Here is a 19,961-nt window from a genome sequence, read left to right on the forward strand (position 1 = left end):
GATGGGAGGAGGTGTAGTCAAGGTAGTTGTGGGAATCAGTGGTTTTATAGTTGATATCGTTGGATAGTTTGTCTCCTGAGATGGAGACAGAAAGATCCAGAAAAGGGAAACAAGTGAACGTGAGGGCAGGGTGGAAACTAATAGTAAAGGTGATAAGATTGAGGAGTTCTGCACAAGTGCAGGAACCAGTGCCAGTTATCGCTGAAGCAAAGAAAGAGTTGTTGAGGGGTGCCAGAGCAGGTTTGGAACAAGGACTGTTCCATGTAGCCAATGAAAAGACAGGTATAGCTGGGACCCATACGTGTGCCCATGGCTATACCTTTGAATTGTTGAAAGTGGGAGGAATCAAAAGAGAAGTTGTTGAGTGTAAGAACAAGTTTTGTCAGGTGGACCGGTGGGACTGGGAAAAGAATCACACCCCAGTGTTTCTTTCCCACTCCTAACTGTCCACCTAGGTTCTCTCTTTCTTTATTCACCTTTACCATTTCCCCAGCCCATCCCCTTCCCCTACGTAGATTCATTACCCTTATCCATCTGGTTCCACCAGCCCACCACCCACAAGCCTAACCATCTGGGTTTCTTCTCTCTTTGCTTACCCTTCCTATCCCCTCCTCCACCTGGTTCCATCTGCACATCATCCCTCCCTTAATTGGTTGCACTTATTGCCTTCCGGCTTCTGTCTCCTCATTCCCCTCCGCCCACCTGGCTCGATCTGCCTAATTTTTTTTCCTTCTCTGTTTCCACCTACCACCCACTGGCCTCTGACTCTAAACTCTCCTCCACCTCTCCCATGTGGCTCCATGTGCCCATCATTCCCCACTTCACATGGTTCCACTTATCACCTTCCAGCCCTTGTCTCACCCCTCCCTCTCACCTCCTTATACTATCTTCCCTCTACATTCTGTCCTGATACAGGGTCTTGACCTGAAATATCAACCATCCCTTTGCCTCCACAGATGCTGTCTGACCCGCTGAGTTCCTCCAGCAGTTTGTTTTTTGCTCCAGATTCCAGTGTCTGCAGTCTCTTGTGTCTTTGTCTTTATTTTTGGCCTATTTGTTTGTGTCTTATGTAAATTAGATGGTTGCATCCAATAATGTCAGTACCTTCCTTAGCTTCAATGGTGATATTGTGTAATCTCAAGTTGTATACTAAAATAAGCTGGCAAACACACCAGCCATCCATGGTGGGATTCTTCAAAAGCAGCAGTGACCAAAACATTTGCACTAACAAGGCTGGGGTCCACCAACCCTATTTTGAGGTTATTACCACCTTAATAGGATTAGACTAAGTTAAAATTGATATTTGAAAAACTAACCTTTTTTGCATATAAAAGTTTGAAAGAGCAAAGTATCAGAAAATTACCCCAATGCTTTATGAAATTCAAATTTATGTAACTATTTAACAATGAGCATATGTCTGCTTGTGTTAAATAGGTATCCTATGATTGTTGAAATTTATTGTCAAATTATGACCAAAGTATCTGAATTATTTAAAGTTCAGTTAATGATTTTATTAAATGTAGTTTATCTTTTAACATTGCGTTGTTCAAGTAATTCAACTTTTTATTTTAAAATATAATCACATCCATCCATTCATATACAGCATAGGGCAAACACACAAATTTAATGCACTACTTATATATTTTCACCCTCTTCTTTGTAAAATGTGCTAAATTATTCTGGGCTTTAATTTCTCAGGGGTTGCTAGCTCACAATTTCATTATATCATTTTTCTCATAGAAAGAAGCCATTTTGCCCATCACATCTATGCCACCTTTCAGACATTCTTATCAGTTCCATCAGCCCATTTATTTCCCTTCTTCTCTTGCAGTTATCTATGACTGGGCTGGGAGGGACTTTCCTTAAAGCTGATCACTCAGTCCCAGTTAAGTCTTTGTCAGGTGATCCTGTTCCGGTTGAATGTCTCTCACACTGTGATGTCAATGATACATCTCTTGATGTTTGTCTTGAGGTTGAGTTTAAAGCTTTTCTGTTGGTTTCCCCATTTCTTTCTTCACTTGTGAGTTGGACAGATGACAATTGTTTTGGTGGGAGTGCATCAAATGTAAATTGGAGAAAATTTGCAATCACTGCTGCTTTGTAAATTAAAGGTCCAGTATATATTCTGACGTTGTAGTTATTCAACAACTAGTGAGACAGTCTGCTATAGCCATTAGATTCTGTGCTGAATTTCAACAGTTATGCTGGGCCTCAAGGGCAGATGGCTGTCAAGGTAAGCAAGGTATTCTGCTTTTTCCATATCCATATCCAGCTTTTCTGATTTCATGAGAGCAGGCTGGTGGAGAACTTTAGTTTATGCCAGTGTTCAGGTTTAGTCCAAAGCTGTTGTGAGCTTCAGAGAAGTAGTTAAGGACTATTTGTAGGTCTTCCTTTTGACTGTGAAACTACAGTACAATGTTCTACATGCTGAAGTTTAGTTATTTTTGCTGATGTTATTTTAGTTCTAATGTGAAGGGAAAAGAGGTTGCTGTCAGTTTGATTTTGGATCAAAATGCCTTGTGCAAGACAGTCTTAGATTAATGTCAAGACTGTCTGTTACAGGGCATTAGCATCCAATATCATAGCTGCTGGGATAATGGAGAGGTGGGTGGATGCCAGGAAAGAAAATCTATTTGTGCTAATTTAAAAGGCAAATGGCTCAGAAGTAAATCCACTGTATAGGATATGAGCAATCATCTGATCATGGAAATATCTTACTGGGCAACGAAGCAGTGACATAATTTTCCACACAGCCTCACCAAAGTCAAAAGCTTTGGTCAGATCGATGAAGACTATATATAGCTTCGGGTGTTGTTCTTGATACTGTTCCTGGATTTGCCAAGCCACAAAAATCATATCACACAGTAATACAGCTCAGAAACAGGCCCTTCGGCCCAACTCAATTACAGCTCGCCATTCAACACCATCATCCCCTCAGTACTAATCACCAAGCTTCAAAACCTGGGCCTCTATACCTCCCTCTGCAACTGGATCCTCGACTTCCTTATTGAGAGACCATGGTCAGTGTGGATCGGTAATAACATCTCCACCTCGCTGATAATCAACACAGGCGCATCTCACTGCTCTACTCTCTCTACACTCATGACTGTATGGCCAAGCTCAGCTCAAATGGCGATGAGGAGGTGTACAGGAGTGAGATGGATCGGCTGGTTGAGTGGTATCGCAACCACAACCTCGCACTCAACATCAGCAAGACCAAGAAATTGATTGTGGACTTCAGGAAGGGGAAGTCAGGGGAACACACACCAGTCCTCATTGACGGGTCAGCAGTGGAAAGGGTGAGCAGCTTCAAATTGCTGGGTGTCAACATCTTAGAGGATCTATCCTGGGCCCAACACATTGATGCAATCATGAAGAAGGCATGCCAGTGGCTCTACTTTGTTAGGAGTTTGAGGAGATTTGTATGTCACCAAAGACTCTTGCAAATTTCTACATATGTGCGGTGGAGAGCATTCTGACTGGTTGCATCACTGCCTGCTATACAGGGTCCAGTGCAAAGGATTGCAAGAGGCTGCAGAGGGTTGTAGGCTCTGCCAGCTCCATCATGGGCACAACTATAGAGGACATCTTCAAGAGGCAGTGCCTCAAGAAGGTGGCATCCATCACTAAGGACCCTCACTATCTGGAACATGACCTCCTCTCGTTACTACCATCAGGGAGGAGGTACAAGAGCCTGAGGACCCACACTCAATGTTTTAGGAACAACTTTTTCCCCTCTGCCATCAGATTTCTGAATGGTCCATGAACACTACCTTGTTATTCCTTTTTTTGCACTATTTATTTATTTTTGTAATTTATAGTAATTTTATGTCTTTGCACTGTACTGCTGCTGCAAAACAACAAATTTCATGTCATATATCAGTGATAATAAATCTGATTCTGATTCAGAACTCGTTCATGCCAATTAAGATTCCCATCTAAGCTAGTTTGTCAACAATTCCCATTTGCCAACATTTGTCCCATATCCCTCTAATTTTGGTGGATGCCAACTCTCAGACACTTCCTCCTACTTATCCCTGAACCATGATCCCACTGAGGACCACCAGGATATTATATCCTGCAGACGCCAACTCTTGGACACTTCCTCCTACCTACCCCGAACCATGACCCCACCAAGGACCACCAGGACATTATCTCCCGCAGTTGGCTGGTGTAGTTGAGTCTGCCCCCCTCACCTACTCCAACCTTACCCGTCTGAACACTCTGTTCTCCACTCCCTCCGCACCAATCCTGACATTGTCATCAAACCAGCCGACAAGGGTGGTGCTGTTGTAGTCCGGTGTACTGACCTCTACCTTGCAGAGGCCAGACACCAACTCTCAGACACTTCCTCCTACCTATCCCTGAACTATGACCCCACCAAGGACCACCAGGACATTACCTCCTGCACCCCGCCCTTGCCAATATGGATAATAAATAACACTTAAGTCAATCAAAATCAACATTTTCATCACGAGGTTGGACAAACTTGGGCTCTTTTCTCTGGAGCAGTGGAGGCTAAGGGCTGACCTGTTGGAACTGTATAAAATTATGAGGGGCATAGATAGGGTGGACAAGCAATATCTTTTTCCCATTATTGAGTGATCCAATACCAAAAAGCATGCATTTAAGGTGAGAGGGGATAGGTTCAGAACAGACATGAAGGGTATGTTTTTTTAATGAGAGAGTGGTGGTTGCCTGGAATGCGTTGCCTGATAGGGTGGTAGAGGCAAATTCTTTGGGGGCTTTTAAGAGGGGCTTGGATGGGCACCTGAATGAGAGGAAAATAGAGAGATATGGACATTCTGCAGCAGGGAGGGAATAACTACGTCAGCACAACATTGTGGGCCGAAGAGCCTGTTCTGCACGGTTCTATGAGTCAATAGTGCCGGTGTGAGACGGCTTTGAAATAAAAAAACAAAAGTTGCTGGAAATACCCAGCTGGTCAGCCAGCGTCTGTGGAGAGAGAGAGATAAGAGTTAACGTTGCAGGTTGGCGACCCAGCGCCAGCACTCCCACGTGGGACGGATCGGAACTGGGACCGCGGGCACCGCGTCTGCCAGCGAGGGAGGGGGGCGGTGACGCCCGGGCTGCCGCGTGAGTGGCTGCACCGTGGTGACGTAGGCGAGCGGCGTGGAGGGTGTGTGTGAGCGTGAGCACGCCCGCGCTGCCGTGTGAGTGGCTGTTCCGCAGTGACGTAGGCGAGCGGCGTGGAGGGTGTGTGTGAGCGTGAGCGCGCCCGCGCTGCCGTGTGAGTGGCTGCTCCGCGGTGACGTAGGCGAGTGGCGTGGCGGGTGTGTGCGAGCGTGAGCGCGCCCCCGTGTGCGCGTGCCGAGCGACTCAAAGAAAGTTGGTGGCGACGTAAGTTAGCGGCCGCCATTCTGTGTTGTGTCTGGAGAAAGACGAAGGGTTTGACAGGCGAGCGGTCACGTCGTGAGACCACCTTTCGGCAGGGAGTGAAAGTGTCGGCGGGCGGTCGGTCGGTGGTGGAGCCGAGGTCCGGAGTTCCCGTGCCTGGCCGCGGTGCCGGAGATCGAGGAAGAAGCGGCGAGGACAATAACGCGATGCAGGTCGGCGGCGAGGAGAAGGGGTGAGTGTGCCAGCGTCCGGCGGGACGTGGCGGCGGCTGCCCGTGGATGCGCTGGCGAACCGGCGGGCCTGATTCCTGCTAGCCAGCTTGCCCTGCTTGCCGGCAGTGAGACGGGCAGGGATTGCGGCTTGGAGCTCGCCTCAGGCCCCGCGTCGCCATTTTGTGAAGCTGACTCCTGAGCTGCGCTGGACTGGGCGCCGAGGGGTGGTGGAAGGTGCTGTGCGGCTGCTGCCTGCCTGCCTGGCCCGCTCTCGGTTGACCTTGGGTGGCTTTGTTTAAAGGGCTGGCTTGAACGCTCGCTTTGCAACGTGCTTTTGGTTGGGCCCGGGTTAATAGGCGACCTTCACTCGATTTCAAAGTTCGGGGATGGACTGCGCTGTCTCGCTTAGATTTCAGTCCGATTTCAGTTTTTTTGTCTTCCTTTTGCAGTCCTAGGGAATCTTGTGTTGTGAGCGGGTATTTAGGTCATTGTCTTTGATGGATTTGTCCGTGTTTGGGACACTTGTGTCAAAAATGTTCGGGGCAAAATGTGATTTGATCAAATCTAACAACTTCAGTGAAATGTCACAGTGATCATGATGAAATTATATTTAGTTACACGGGTTACTTGTAACATTGGCTTTAAAATTCACGAAGGTTTGTCTTCTGGGCACTTGTAAGATCTGATCATATTTCCGTTTGACGTAAGAGACTACTTCTGCCCACCGAATTTATGCCAGTGCACAGGACAATCCCATTCTCCCATATATTTACCCTAATCTTTTTCTTCGCATTCCCATCAACCATTCTACTACTCATCTACAGAACAATTTACATTGGTTTCCCAAACCTGAATGGTATCAAAAATCACAGATCAGCTTGTGTTCCGTACATTGGGAACAATGGGCAATAATTTTGTTACAACTTTATTTGCTCTACTTAATCATAACAGGGATGATTGGGATTCTTTAAGTTTGAAAATATTGACTGGCTAAACAGGAGATTTAGTTCTTGCCAATTTATATTCAATAAACATGAGATTATTATTGGGTGACATGTCTGAATATATCTTAAATTGCTAAATTAATAGCATACATTGAGTCCCACATAACTGATAAAATATTGACAAATTATATTCTTTGAACCAGGATGCCAAAGCTATGGGCTTGTGCTGTATTCTCAAGTCTGCAATTATTCAGCTCCTAATACCCAAGCTACTAAATATTTTCCATTATTTGCTGGCTTGTCCAGTTTGAACTTTGAGTATCTGGGATTCTAAAGGAATATTCTAAATGGTGTCCAAATCTTAAATAATAACAGTAAAATTTATGAGAATTTCATCAGTGTTAATAATAAGTTTCTCACGGAGACATCCCTGAGCTCTGGTGTACACTCACTTGGCCGAAGAACAAATATTTAAATGGCGATTTATCATTGCACCTTGAAATATTTTCTAAGTACTAATTTTTTAGGCCTTGTTAAATATGGGTGCTTAAAACCTTAGAATCTTTTTATGATTTTTGTGGACCACAATTATGTTTGCATATGACTTGTATTTCTGTTAGCGCAAATGTTTTTGTTTGAATATAGTTTTTGTTTTCCTGACACTTATTATCTATATGATGCCACTTCAGTTATCAACTGTAATGGAAAGGATTTTTTGGGAGGTGACAGCAATGAGTATTAAAGAATTACTTTTCATGTTGTTGGTGTGTCATTTCATAGCCATACTTGTACATGTCCAAGACTGCAGCTATTTGACCCTGTGACATACTAGAAAACCCTGAATATAAGAAATAGGAGCAAAGCTTCAGTACTTCTATTTATGGTGGTGGGGTGTTTTAATTTTAAGTTCATTTTAATTTCTGTCAGTTCCAATCACTATGAAGGCTCCAGGAGATGAGTGCTACTGCATTCAGAGCTTAAATCTAAAGCTGGGACTGTCATTGGGAGAGCCTCTTTGTCCTTCCTTCCTTCTTGGTCCTGCAGTTCCACTGTTTGGGGATATATGCTTGAAAGATGTCCAAACCAGCAAGAAGATGCTTTCAAACAAAAGGCTATGAATCTACTGGTTTTCCCATTTTCCACTAAAAGTTTCACATACATTCAGGTGGCATCATTTGTCTTTTTTTGGATGGGGTGCTTCTTACATGAGTGTAGGTATAAATATTGACTTTTATATAGTTTGTATGGAAAATTAGATTTCCCTTGGTACACAAAATTTAAATAAGAAGTTTGAAAGGATCTTGTTCGTTAACACTAGCAATGCAAGACACCTCAAATTTAAACAAATGGGAGGAGATGCTGGTCCCAGACATACAATTTGCAATTATAAGATCAGCTGTCTTTTTGACAATGCATTTCCTGTTTGGCAGATGTTAGAATCATAAGGTTTACTCGTCTGGAGTTACCTTGCTGAATATTATGGGTTTTTTGGATCTTGCCCTTTAGAATTGATATGTGGATATTTTTTTGAGTCTTAAGGTATCTTTAATTCAAGTGAACGTGCTATAGAAATGTATTATTTTGGATGAAATTGTAAGAAATTTATTCATGCATCTGAACGAAATCAATTATGAATCACTTCAGAACTTTGTGTTGGTCAATGTAGTGTTTTTCACTGGAGACCACTGTGCATTTTTGTGTGCATTTATTTAATGTTGCATCAAAAAATTTTGGGACTATTGGATGCTTTATTTCTAGCTCTTTGCTGAAAGATATTGATTTTGCTGGAGTGTGGCTCAGAGGTTCAAGTTAATTGACTGTTTTGTATTTGGGATGGGGTGGAGTTTGTAAGCTATTCTTTCATGATCCTTTACCTGATGTCTGGACGTCAGCTTTGAGGAAGAGTCACTGGATCAGAATCTTGGCTGATTAACTGTGAGCAAGAAAAAGATTAAATGTTCCTAAGGGGTTGCCATTGCTCAGTTCAGTTAAACCAGAATGACACCCCTTGCCCTCTTTTCCTCTCTTTATTTTGGTTCACAACTCCCTTACACCATCATGCTCCCCCATCTCTATCTTTTTTTTAGGAGCTCTGAGAGTTATACAGCATGGAAACAGGCACTTTAGTCCAACTGGTCCATGCTGACTAAGATGCCCCATCCAAGCTAGTCCCATTTGCTAGAGTTTAGCCCATAACCTTCTAAACCTTTCCAATCCATGTACCTGTCCAACTGTCTTTCAAAAGTTGTTACTGTACCTGCCTCAACCACTTCCTCTGGCAGTTCTGGATCAGTTGTTTTATATTACCCCGTTACGGCCAGTGCGCTCAGTTAGGTTGATTTCGTCCTCTAACATTAACTCTGTTTTTCTCTCCATGGATGCTACCTAACCTGCTTGAATATTTTCAGCAATGTCTGATCATAGACTAATGCAGCTCTTTAGCCTCAGTAAAAGTCACCCAAAATATGTTCCAAACATCCCAATGTTAATTGTGCCTGAGTATTATTTGTCCATTTTTAAGTTCCCTCTCGCTCTCTTTTCTGTCTCATTCAATTCCATGCTTGCAAGTGGTTGTTCACAGAGAAAAAAATAAGCAAATTTCATTTAATCTTCCTTGTCTAAAAGTTAAAGTTGTTCCATGCTAGTAGCCTAGATAAAATCTCCTTGTCTGGTGAGTGGCCTTCACCTGTTATAGCATAAATCATTGTACACTTACTTCAATTTTTTTTCATATTGGGTAAAGAACGTCATCTTATATATGGTTAGTGCAGTTAGAACTGCTGTTGAATTACAGATTTTTCCAGGAAGTAAGAGTGTAATTGTTTGATTTGCACTGTAGCCTGCAATGATATCTTTTTTGCTTTCATGAAAAAGTAAACAAAAAGTTTAGGTTTTTTTTACTGGATCTCTTGATAGCCTTGGATGAGTTGGGCTGTAGGGTTTGCTTCCATGATCTATAAACTCTATTTACAAATTGTTACTACAAGTGACCTCTATTATGGCTGTTTGGGTTATGGAAGTATGCCCTTGCAGAATTTGCAAATCACTACCAAGAAATTTGAGATATGGATTAAAATTCGATCTTATGGAATTTATGTCAGTGGGGGGAGGAGAAGTATATAAGACAACAAAAAAAATTTTCAACTCTCATTTCTTGAAGCAAATGCAGATGACGCAGCTTCATATTACAGAAAATCACTGTATGGCCTATTTTCTAGGAACGCAACCCTCCACTCAATAGTGCAGAGGTTGCCTGTACTCCAGTGACAAACACAAAGGGAATGCTTGGTTAGGTTGTGGTTGCTTTCTTTCGAATGCATGGAAGATAAGACGTTGATACAGTAAATAGAAATAATCCCTTTTCATTAACAGAGCAGGCCAAAATCTGAATGTTCTGTACAGAGGAAATTGCTTCCCAACTCCACAAAGTCCCTCTGTCATCTAGAGGGTACAAGTTAGGAGAATGTTGGAATATTCTCTAATTTCTTCATGAGTGCCATTTCAACAACTGTCAAAGCTTAACTTCATCCAAGCTAAAGCAATCCACATGATTGGTGTTTTAACCACCACTCTGAAAGTCCACTACCACCACTGCAGTAGCGCTGTGGCTAGAGTCTATGTGGTTTGTAAGACTGAATGCAGCCATTCACCAACAGTTTTTTGGCAGAACTTACCAAACCTGTGATTTTCACTGCCTTGAAGAGGCACACTGGAACGCTACCTTCTGCAAGTTCCCCTCCAAAAATACACCGTCCCATCTTGGATAAGTGTCATTGCTTGGGGAAGTCTTTGCACCATGGGTGTACCTACAGCTCGTGGATTATCCACATTCTCAAAAACATTTAAACTGTTTCCCTTTCCAATGACACCATGTGCCATGAAGTAAGTTAAAGATGTCTAACACAAGATTTTTTTTAATACAACATCATTATCAAGTTTGTTAATTAATACCTGTGCATATTTTCTTTGCAATTTAATTCATTTCTGGATTGCTCCCAGTGCCATACTCTAGTTCATCCAGAGAGAGCTGGATTAACATTTTCAGTGCTAGATCGGAGGGATGATGTCGAAGGGATGGTCTCAGATTTCTAGGACCAATAATGATGAAAGATTCTACATAGAAGACATCTTTCTCTAAATGGAGAGAGACCTGTGTCTTTGCAGAGAGGGTAGATGGAGCAGGGAGGGGGCAAAATTTAAAGTGGATTGGGGAGGAAAATCCACAGGTTTAAAAAAAATCAGAATTATGCATAGACAAAATTATGGTTGTGAACTTAAGTTATATGTCTAAATTTACACAGCTATGAAATAATACAAGTGTAATAAGAGGTTGATCTTAAAGCCTTACAGAGACTTGCTACAACCTAGGGATGATCGGGATTTAAATATTGCAGATTAAAGGATTTTTGGAAATTGACGGGCATGTCGTTTGTAGACACTTTCTGCATTAGGATAAAGGGCTTTCAGCAAAGGTGATCAGCCAGTGAAAATATTGACTGGAGTTAAGAAATAACCAAACTTCCCCACTATTAATGACTTCAGTGTAGTGGTAGGATTGTGTAAGTATGGAAAACAAGGAAGCATGTGGAAAAACAATTCACTTAGGCAATTCACACAAAATGCTGGAGGAACTCAGCAGGTCAGGCAGCATCTATGGAAGGAAATAAACAGTGGACATTTCAAGTCGAGACCCTTCATCAGGACCAGAAAGGAAGAGGGCAGAAGTCAGAATAAGAAGGTCATTAAGTTTGTTAAACCATGAATTTCCAGAATATTTTGAAGAGACATGGATGAGATGATGAACATCAGTAGTTAGGGGTTCATTCTGAACTGATCATATTATGATAAATTTGACAAATTGGCTGCAAAACAAACAAACTGGCGACAGCAAACTGCATTGAGTTAGAGATGGGCATAGAAGCAATGTTAGATAATAAAAATATATACTGGACAATACAGAACATGATCTTAACAAAGCAATTAGTTCCACTTGTAGGAAAAGTGGAAAACCAGGTCTGGAAATCAACGCATAAGAAATAATGGAGTAGAAAAGAAAAATATAGAAGAATAATTTACAAGGACTGTTTCCAAGATGAAATAAATGAATTGCAGATAAAATGTTATAAGTATTCATAAATTATGCATTTGCATTAGAAAATACAAATGCTCTCTGTAATTTAAGGGGGATTTTAAAAAATTGGAAACTGCAGAAGATTATGTCTGATTAACTATGTTGATTGTTTTTAGGAGGTGGTTAGCATGGTAGACTGGCAAGAATTCATGCCTGTTTCAGTGGCTTCCTGAAAATTCTGATAAGGTTCTGCTTCAGAGATTATTAGTAACATTTTTTAAGGTTTGAATAACCTCATTTTTTTATGCAATATTTATGTGCTTGGATACATTGTTACTTGTTCTGTACTAGGGATTGGAAAAGTGAATACATCGTTGATGACTAGGACATGAGGCCTGTTGGAAAATCCTACTTCATTTTAGTTATTAGTTTACGTGACCAAATTAAGAGAAACAGCATCTCGATGTGTTGTATGAAGATCCTAACTGTAAATGTTCAATTTCTTCATAAAGGCAAGCATTATTTTCTTCTGAATTGCTGGCTGTGCTGAAATTTGATTATTTCTGGTGCAGAAAGCTCTATGCTGCCATACCCAATGAAATCCTGCATTTGTATATCTCCTTTAACAATTTCTGAATCTCAAATTGTTTTACAGACAGTGAAGTACTTTTCAAGGAATGGTACTGTTTTAATGTTGCAGACAATTTGCACGCAGGTTCAGTGTATTAAGTGCCAGGTGGACTTTTAGTGGTGTTAATGTGGAATAAATATTGGCTGGGATACCGGAGATAGTTCCCTTGCTCTTTAAAATTAGTTCCTATGTATTTTTTATCCTTATCTGAGACACTTCGGGGCCTCAGTTTGAAATTTAACCAAGAAACGTCACTTTGATAGTAGTGTACTGGAGAGTCAACCCATTATCTTTGAGCTAGAAGATGTTTTAGTGGGACTTGAACCCAGAATCATCTGATTCAGCGAGAGTGCTGTCAGTAGTGATGGCTGGCACCCCAAGGAACTAGGCTGTTTCTCAGCATGACAAAGTTGTTAGTTGAGTTAAAGGACCCAATACTCCAAGCCTACGTCAATCCAGCAAGCTCGGGACTTTGCTGGGTTAGTTGATTTTCTTAACTATTAGATGTTATTAATTATTAATACACCAACACATTTTTAATTCAGCTTTTTTATTTGGTACACAGTATTGTAATAAATTTCCCAGTGAACCCAGTAAGTTTAAAGGGAACACGGGAACCAGTGTCATGGGGAGTCAAAAGTGGGCATGGCAAAAGATACCTGATGAGTCAGATGCTGAATCACCAGGATTCCTGAATGATTGGTATTGGTTTATTACTGTCACTTGTACCAAGGTACAGTGAAAAACTTGTCTTGCATACTGTCGGTACAGATCAATTCATTGCGCAGTGCAGATACATTGAGTTAGTACAGAGTGCATCGAGGTAGCACGGGTAAAAAAAACCAATACCAAAGTAAAGGTCACAACAGGGTAGATTGTGAGGTCAAGCGTCCATCTCAATGTATAAGGGAACCGTTCAATAGTCTTATCACAGTGGGATAGAAGCGGTCCTTGAGCCTGGTGGTATGTGCCCTCAGGCTCCTGTATCTTCTGCCTGATGGGAGAGGAGAGAAGAGAGAATGACCCAGGTGGGTGGGGTCTATGATTATGCTGGCTGCTTCACCAAGGCAACAAGAGGAATAGACAAAGTCCATGGAGGGGAGGCTGGTTTCTGTGATGTGCTGGGCTGTGTCCACAGCTCTCTGCAGTTTCTTGCAGTCCTGGGCAGAGCAGTTGCAATACCAAGCCATGATGCATCCAGATAGGATGCTTTCTATGGTGCATCAAAAAAAGTTGATGAGTGTCAAAGGGGATATGCCAAATTTCTCTAGCCTCCTGAGGAAGTAGAGGCACTGGTGAGCTTTCTTGGCTGTGGCGTCTAGGTGGTTAGACCAGGACAGGCTATTGGTGATGTTCACTCCTAGGAACTTTAAGCTGTCAACCCTCTTGACCTCAGCATCATTGATGTAGACAGGTGCCTGTACACTGCCCCCTTTCCTGAAGTCAATGACCAGCTCTTTCGTTTTGCTGACATTAAGGGAAAGGTTGTTGTCATGACACCATGTCACTAAGCTCTCTATCTCCTTTCTGTACTCCAACTCATTGTAATTTGAGATACGGCCTACAACAGTGGTATCATCTGCAAACTTGTAGATGGAGTTAGAGCAGAATTGGGCCACGCAGTCATGAGTACATGGGGAGTGGAGTAGAGGGCTGAGCACGCAGCCTTGTGGGGCACCAGTGTTGAGAGTAATTGCGCTGGAGGTATTGCTGCCTATCCTCACTGATTGCGGTCTGTTGGTTAGAAAGTCAAGGATCCAGTTACAGAGGGAGGTAATGAGTCCTAGGACTTGTATTCTTGTAGTCCTGGGAATTGTATTCTTTGGATTCCTTAAAGTTTAAATTTTTTCTAAGCTGTCCTGATTAAAATGTATTTAGCAGCCAAACATTAAATATTTTTCAAATATTACTGCTGATCAAGTTATCATTGGAGGGCTGCATTTGTTACATTGAATTGGCTCTCTTATACATTGATTATAATGCTGCTGACAAAAGATACTCTTGTTGGAAATTGCTAAAGACAAACATTTCAATGATACTCTTTATAGTACTTTACTAAGAGTTAATTTTAGCTTGTTATCCTTTTGCGAATATAAATCAATCCTTGTGGATGAGATGAGCTTTGCTACAGTCTGTGGTTAATCTCTCTTGTGAGAGACAATTTGAGAATGGGAGAATGTTAAATATTTGTTTATTTGTGTTTATTTTATATTGAACAAGTACACAAAATACTGAAAGTATTTAAATCTATTTTTGTTTAACCTTTGGCCATATGCAGTTACTGATTCACTATTTTTCAAAATCAGTGCCGAGACTATTATAGGTTTTTGTAATCTGAAGGTGCTGGAAGTTGCTATGTTTTAAAAATGTTTTAAAAACAATTCTGTAATATGTACGAAAGCTTTTGCGAAGGAACCCACATATTGGTATGGCTTCCACTATGTCATTGGCAATAGAGATAAGCGGCTATATATGCACAATAGCCAGGAAGTTGATATTCATGGACATTCAGAGTGACACAGTTACGTAGCTTCCTCAAAACTCCAGCAACATGGATTCAGTCCTGGCCTTCAGTTTTTCAGAGACTGTGTGGGTTCCCCCAGTGTACTTCAGCTTCCTTAATACATTTCAAAGATGTGCTGGTTGGTATGTTAATTGGTTATTGTAAATTATCCATGTTCGTAGGAGAAATGGGCTGTAATTGATGAACATGTAAGAATGGGATTGTTCTGGGAATCAGCATGGATTTGATGGACTGAATGGCCTCTTCCTGTATTATAAGGAAATGTGAAATTATTGTGATTCCAGTAGTTTTTTCAAACTTACATTCCAGCTGTGAATTCATCAAACCTTGAACACGTTGGCGTTATTAAAGGCCATCTGAGTAAACTTTGAGGTGCTTTGTGCTGTATTTTAACATGATTTTGTTTTCCTGCTGTTTTGAAGTTTCTGATTGTTTTGACCAAATAAAAGATTTTTTTGAAGTTGAATTGTTGTGGCCATGTCAGCTATGGCCTAACTATAAAATTATTACCTGCAATGACATTAATATAGGCTTCATGTCTGTTTGTAGGATGGGAAGCTGGTTTGTATTAAGTATGTGAGGAAAATCTTTTATATTACTGTAGTTCATTTTATTTACCACTTCTGTGTATTCCATTTTCATTGCTTATTTTCTGGATTGCCATCAATTTTAAAAAAAAATGTTTACTACACCATAAAGGAACATTCCTCAGACAGATATCCTTCCATCACAGAAGTGAGAAATTATTCCATCTATAGAAATTGAGATTTTACTATTGAAATTGGGGAATGCAGAAGTATGGAGTAGCTTAACTCTTTTCTCCCTCATTGAGCAAAGATTCTTTTAAGTTCCTAGAATTTGATTTGCAGAGCTAGCCCTGTAATTTCATTCATTTTTCAGGGTATTGGTTAGAGAGTAGATTTGAGCTATTCATTCATTGCCAACAGAAGCATAATCTAAGTATTCATTGAGAAACTAAAGACTGCAGATGCTAGAATCTAGATGAAAAACACTATGATGCTGGAGGAACTCAGCAGGCCAGGCAGCGTCTGTGGAGAAAAGCAGGTGGTCAATGTTTCTGGTCAGGACCGTTCTTCAGGACTGAAGATAGGAAAAGGGGAAGCAGTGATAAGTGGACAAAAGAGGGGAAGTGGGGTGGGCACAAGGTGGTGATAGGTAGATGCAGGTAAAAGATAGTGACAGGCAGGTGTGGGGGAGGAGGGGAGAGGAGATCCACCAGGGAAAGGGTCAAAGGTACGGAGAGAACGGGGAAAAAAAGGGGGTAGAAAAAGAGAGAGAGGCTAGGAAAGGGAAGAAGAAAAGTGGGGGGGGGGGGGGGGTACTTAAAGTGGGAGAATACAATGTTCATGCCGTTAGGCTGCAAGGTTCCAGGACGGAAAATGAAGTGCAATTCCTCCATTTTGCGCTTGGAATTCTGGCAGTTGAGGCTGAGGACTGACATATCTGTGATAGTGTGGGAGGGGGAGTTGGAGTGACTGGCAATGTGGAGATGCAAATCACAGTTACGACCAGAGCGCTTGTGAAATGGTCACCTAGTCTGCGTTTGGTCTCACCAATGTAGAGGAGGCCACACTTAGAGCACTGAATGCAGTAGATGACATTAAGGGAGGTGCAGGTGAATCTCTGTCTTCATTACCAGATATCAACATTTTGCATTGTTTCTTAGAAGCTGTGTTGGCCATCTTAGTAACAAGTATTGGTGTTTTATTTGCAGTCCATTAATTATCAAGCACTTCTGCCCCCTTCTTAAATTTTGTCTCTAACCGCCAGTTCTATCTTTCTCCATAACAATTGTTTGAAATTGTCAATTTGCAAATACAATGTAATGTTTATGAACCAGAGCTTCCAAACGTGTATCTTACCACCGCCAAATCCTGCTCCTGTTTCAGCTCATTTGCTGCAGAACCCCTTATCCATTTTATCTTTAGTCTCTATTTCAATACATTCTTTGCCAGGTTACCTAACAACTTGGGTAAATTACCTGGTCCTTGGTAGCATTGATATCTATACTTCTAATTCAAGCCTTCCTCAATTTAATCTCTCCATCATTTCATCTGCCAAGGTAGTAGCCTCTGAAATTCCCTCACTGAACCCCCCCCCCCCCCCCCCCACTTTTCTTCTCCTTTTTGTTTGATAACACTGTTGTGAATTGTTTTGGGATGGTGTGCTGCATTAAGGGCACTAGATAAATGTAAGTTTTTTTTGTGGTGGAGGTGACCAAAGTGCAAATGAGGCATAAATGTAAATCCATTTATATTTTGTTTTCTTTTCATCTATTCCCTTCTGATTGATTCTTGATGTACACGTCTCATAAGACACAGCACGTCTCTAATTGATTTACCAAATATATTTTGCATATCCATTGTACTCAAATCTCTAACATGTTACACTATTGAACCTTAACAGGCCTGGTCAATAAAACAGAAAGTTGATAAAATTATCTGCAGACTGCACGGATTTGGTTTATTTCATTATGAAATTCTAAATGGGAAATATAGTTTTTAGAACACAGAACATTACAGCACAGTACAGGCCCTTCAGCCCACGATGTTGTGCCGACATTTTATCCTGCTCTAAGATCTATATATCCCTTCCCTCCCCCATAGCCCTCCATTTTTCAGTCATTCATGTGGCTATGTAAGAGTCTCTTAAATGTCCCTAATGTATCTGCCTCCACCACCTCTGTGGCAGTGTGTTCCGCGCACCCACCACTCTCTGTTTTTTAAAAAAAACATTTACCTCTGACATCCCCTCTATACCTTCCTCTAGTCACCTTAAAATTATGCCCCCTTGTGTTAGCCATTTTCGCCCTGGGAAAAAAATCTGACTGTCCACTCGATCTATGCCTCTTATCATCTTGTACACCTCTATCAAGTCACTTCTCATTCTCCTTTGCTCCAAAAAGAAAAGCCCTAGCTCATTCAACCTATCATATATGCTCTCCAATCCAAGCAGCATCCTGGTTAAATCTCCTCTGCACCCTATCTAAAGTTTCCACATCCTTCCTATAATGAGGCGGCCAGAACTGAACACAATACCAAGTGTGTTCTAACCAGAGTTTTATAGAGCTGCAACTTTACCTGGCAGTTCTTGAACTCAATACCCTGACTAACGAAGGCCAACACACCATATGCTGCCTTAACAACCCTATCAACCTGCGTGGCGACCTTGAGGGATCTATGGACGTGGACCCCAAGATCCCTCTGTTCCTCCAGACTGCTAAAAACCTTGTATTTTGCCTTCAAATTCGATCTTCCAAAGTGTATCACTTCACACTTTTGCGGGTTGAACTCCATCTGCCACTTCTCAGCATAGCTCTACATTCTATCGATGTCCTGTTGTAATCTACAGCAACCTTCTACACTATCCACACCACCACCAACCTTCATGTCATCTGCAAACTTACTAACCCGCCCTTCCACATCCTCATCTAAGTCATTTATAAAAATCACAAAGAGCAGGGGTCCCAGAACAGATCCCTGCAGAACACCATTGGTCACTGATCTCTACTCAGAAAATAGTCCATCTACAACCACCCTCTGTCTTCTATGGGCGAGCCAATTCTGAATCCACACAGCCAAGTTTCCCTAGATCCCATGTCTCCTGACTTTCTGAATGAGCCTTCCATGAGGAACCTTATCAAACACTTTAGTAAAATCTATGTACACCACATCCACTGCTCTACCTTTTAAATTTTTAAATGTGCCTTCTGGTGATTTAAACAGAATTGATAGTTTTGGCATGTCAGGCTGGATCCATTTTCTGTAACCTAGGGTCTACATATGTTATTGAAATGGCATTGCTTTGCTGATGGTCCTTTTAATTACGTCGATGTAATTCATCAGTTGCATTCACTTATTTAGCTTGGAGACAAATATTTTTTGAATAGTTATCTCCTGCCAAATTTTATTAAAAATGGAATCACAACTTGAATTTTTAAGATGCCTTTTTTTTTGGAGGATCTGGAGGAGAAAAGGAAGGTGATGACTAGTAAAGATGTTTCAGAACAGAAGGCTGCCAGTGAAGGGATCTGCTCTCGCAATTGATGGATCGGTGTCTAGGGTGAATCAGATTCTGATTCTTGGATGTGCTCTGTTAACTTAATAATAGATTAAGTGCATCACCACACTCCACAAAATCTTAAGGTAACTAACAAGGTGCTCTGCGACTGAAGTCTGGAGAGTTTGTTCAGAACTTTCTGTCCCAACAAGTGATAGTAAAGGGAGGCACATGCATCTTTAAGTTGTTTCAGCTTCGGTTAGATTTTCTTTTCATGAGTTGGATATTATTTGTCATGTAGAAAATGTGGTGTGCCTGTTCTACTGTTACTAAGGTCTCAATCCCCTAACTAGTCTAGGACTGAATCAGTTGATTGTAATTGGTGTCCTTCAGAGAACTCCGAAATGAAATTGATTTGATGCGCTCCTTTGTAATTGTCTGTTTTGGGATAGATAGCTGTTCCAGTCTTATAAATAAGTCCTAGTAAGAGTTTGTTCAAAGATTTCTAATTCATTTGCATTTTAGGTGGAAGGCTGTACATCAATACCCTGTATTTTGGATGCTGTTTAGATGGAGTTATTGGGAAAGAATGTTAATAGTTGGAATCAACAATTAATGGGTTCTTTGTCTTGCATTTGAGCCAATGGATATTGTTCTGCCGGTTATTTTCACTCTCTGCATTTTGATTCCTTTTAGTTATATATTGTATGCTCTGTATATCTAATATTGGCTGTAGGTCTAAAATTAAGAAGTTTTTTTCTCCCCATTCCATAGACAATTTAAAATAATTTTCAGTTTCAATTATTGATACTAATCAGAAGTTTGTAAAAAGTTCTGTAGTAAAACATAATTGTTTCATTTATTCAACATAATTCATGAAAATTGGTGCAATTTCCAGGTTATAATCATTCTCAGAATCCTGGGAGCAATGCAGATGTATTCCAGTGATAGCTTGAAGAATCAGAATCAGGTTTATTATCACTGACACATGTCGTGAAATTTGTTCTTTTGTGACAGCAATACAGTGCAAGACATAAGAATTACTATAAGTTACAAAAATAAATAAATAGTGCCAAAGAGGAATAACGAGGTAGTGTTCATGGCTTGTTCTATGCATTACTCAGGTTTTGTTTTGCATTTAGATCTATTTGGTCACCACCTTCTCTTAGGCAGTCTCTCGAGATTGAGGATGACTTGCTTC

The 19,961-nt window shown here is 41.1% G+C and overlaps 1 protein-coding gene across 2 annotated transcripts in view; it reads left to right on the plus strand.

Moving 5' to 3' along the window:
* The first annotated feature begins 5,293 nt into the window (after window positions 1–5,293).
* Window positions 5,294–19,961, plus strand: part of hif1aa (hypoxia inducible factor 1 subunit alpha a) — a 42,862-nt gene continuing 28,194 nt past the window's right edge. The window contains exon 1 of one of the 2 annotated variants that reach the window (XM_052017259.1): window positions 5,294–5,590. In XM_052017259.1, coding sequence (XP_051873219.1) covers window positions 5,565–5,590 — 26 coding nt within the window. In that variant the 5' untranslated portion in view covers window positions 5,294–5,564. The remainder of the gene's footprint in view (window positions 5,591–19,961) is intronic. The other variant, XM_052017251.1, reaches the window with a different exon arrangement.

The sequence above is a fragment of the Pristis pectinata genome, chromosome 1 (assembly GCF_009764475.1).
Source record: "Pristis pectinata isolate sPriPec2 chromosome 1, sPriPec2.1.pri, whole genome shotgun sequence".
In the NCBI taxonomy this organism is placed as follows: Eukaryota; Metazoa; Chordata; class Chondrichthyes; order Rhinopristiformes; family Pristidae; genus Pristis; species Pristis pectinata.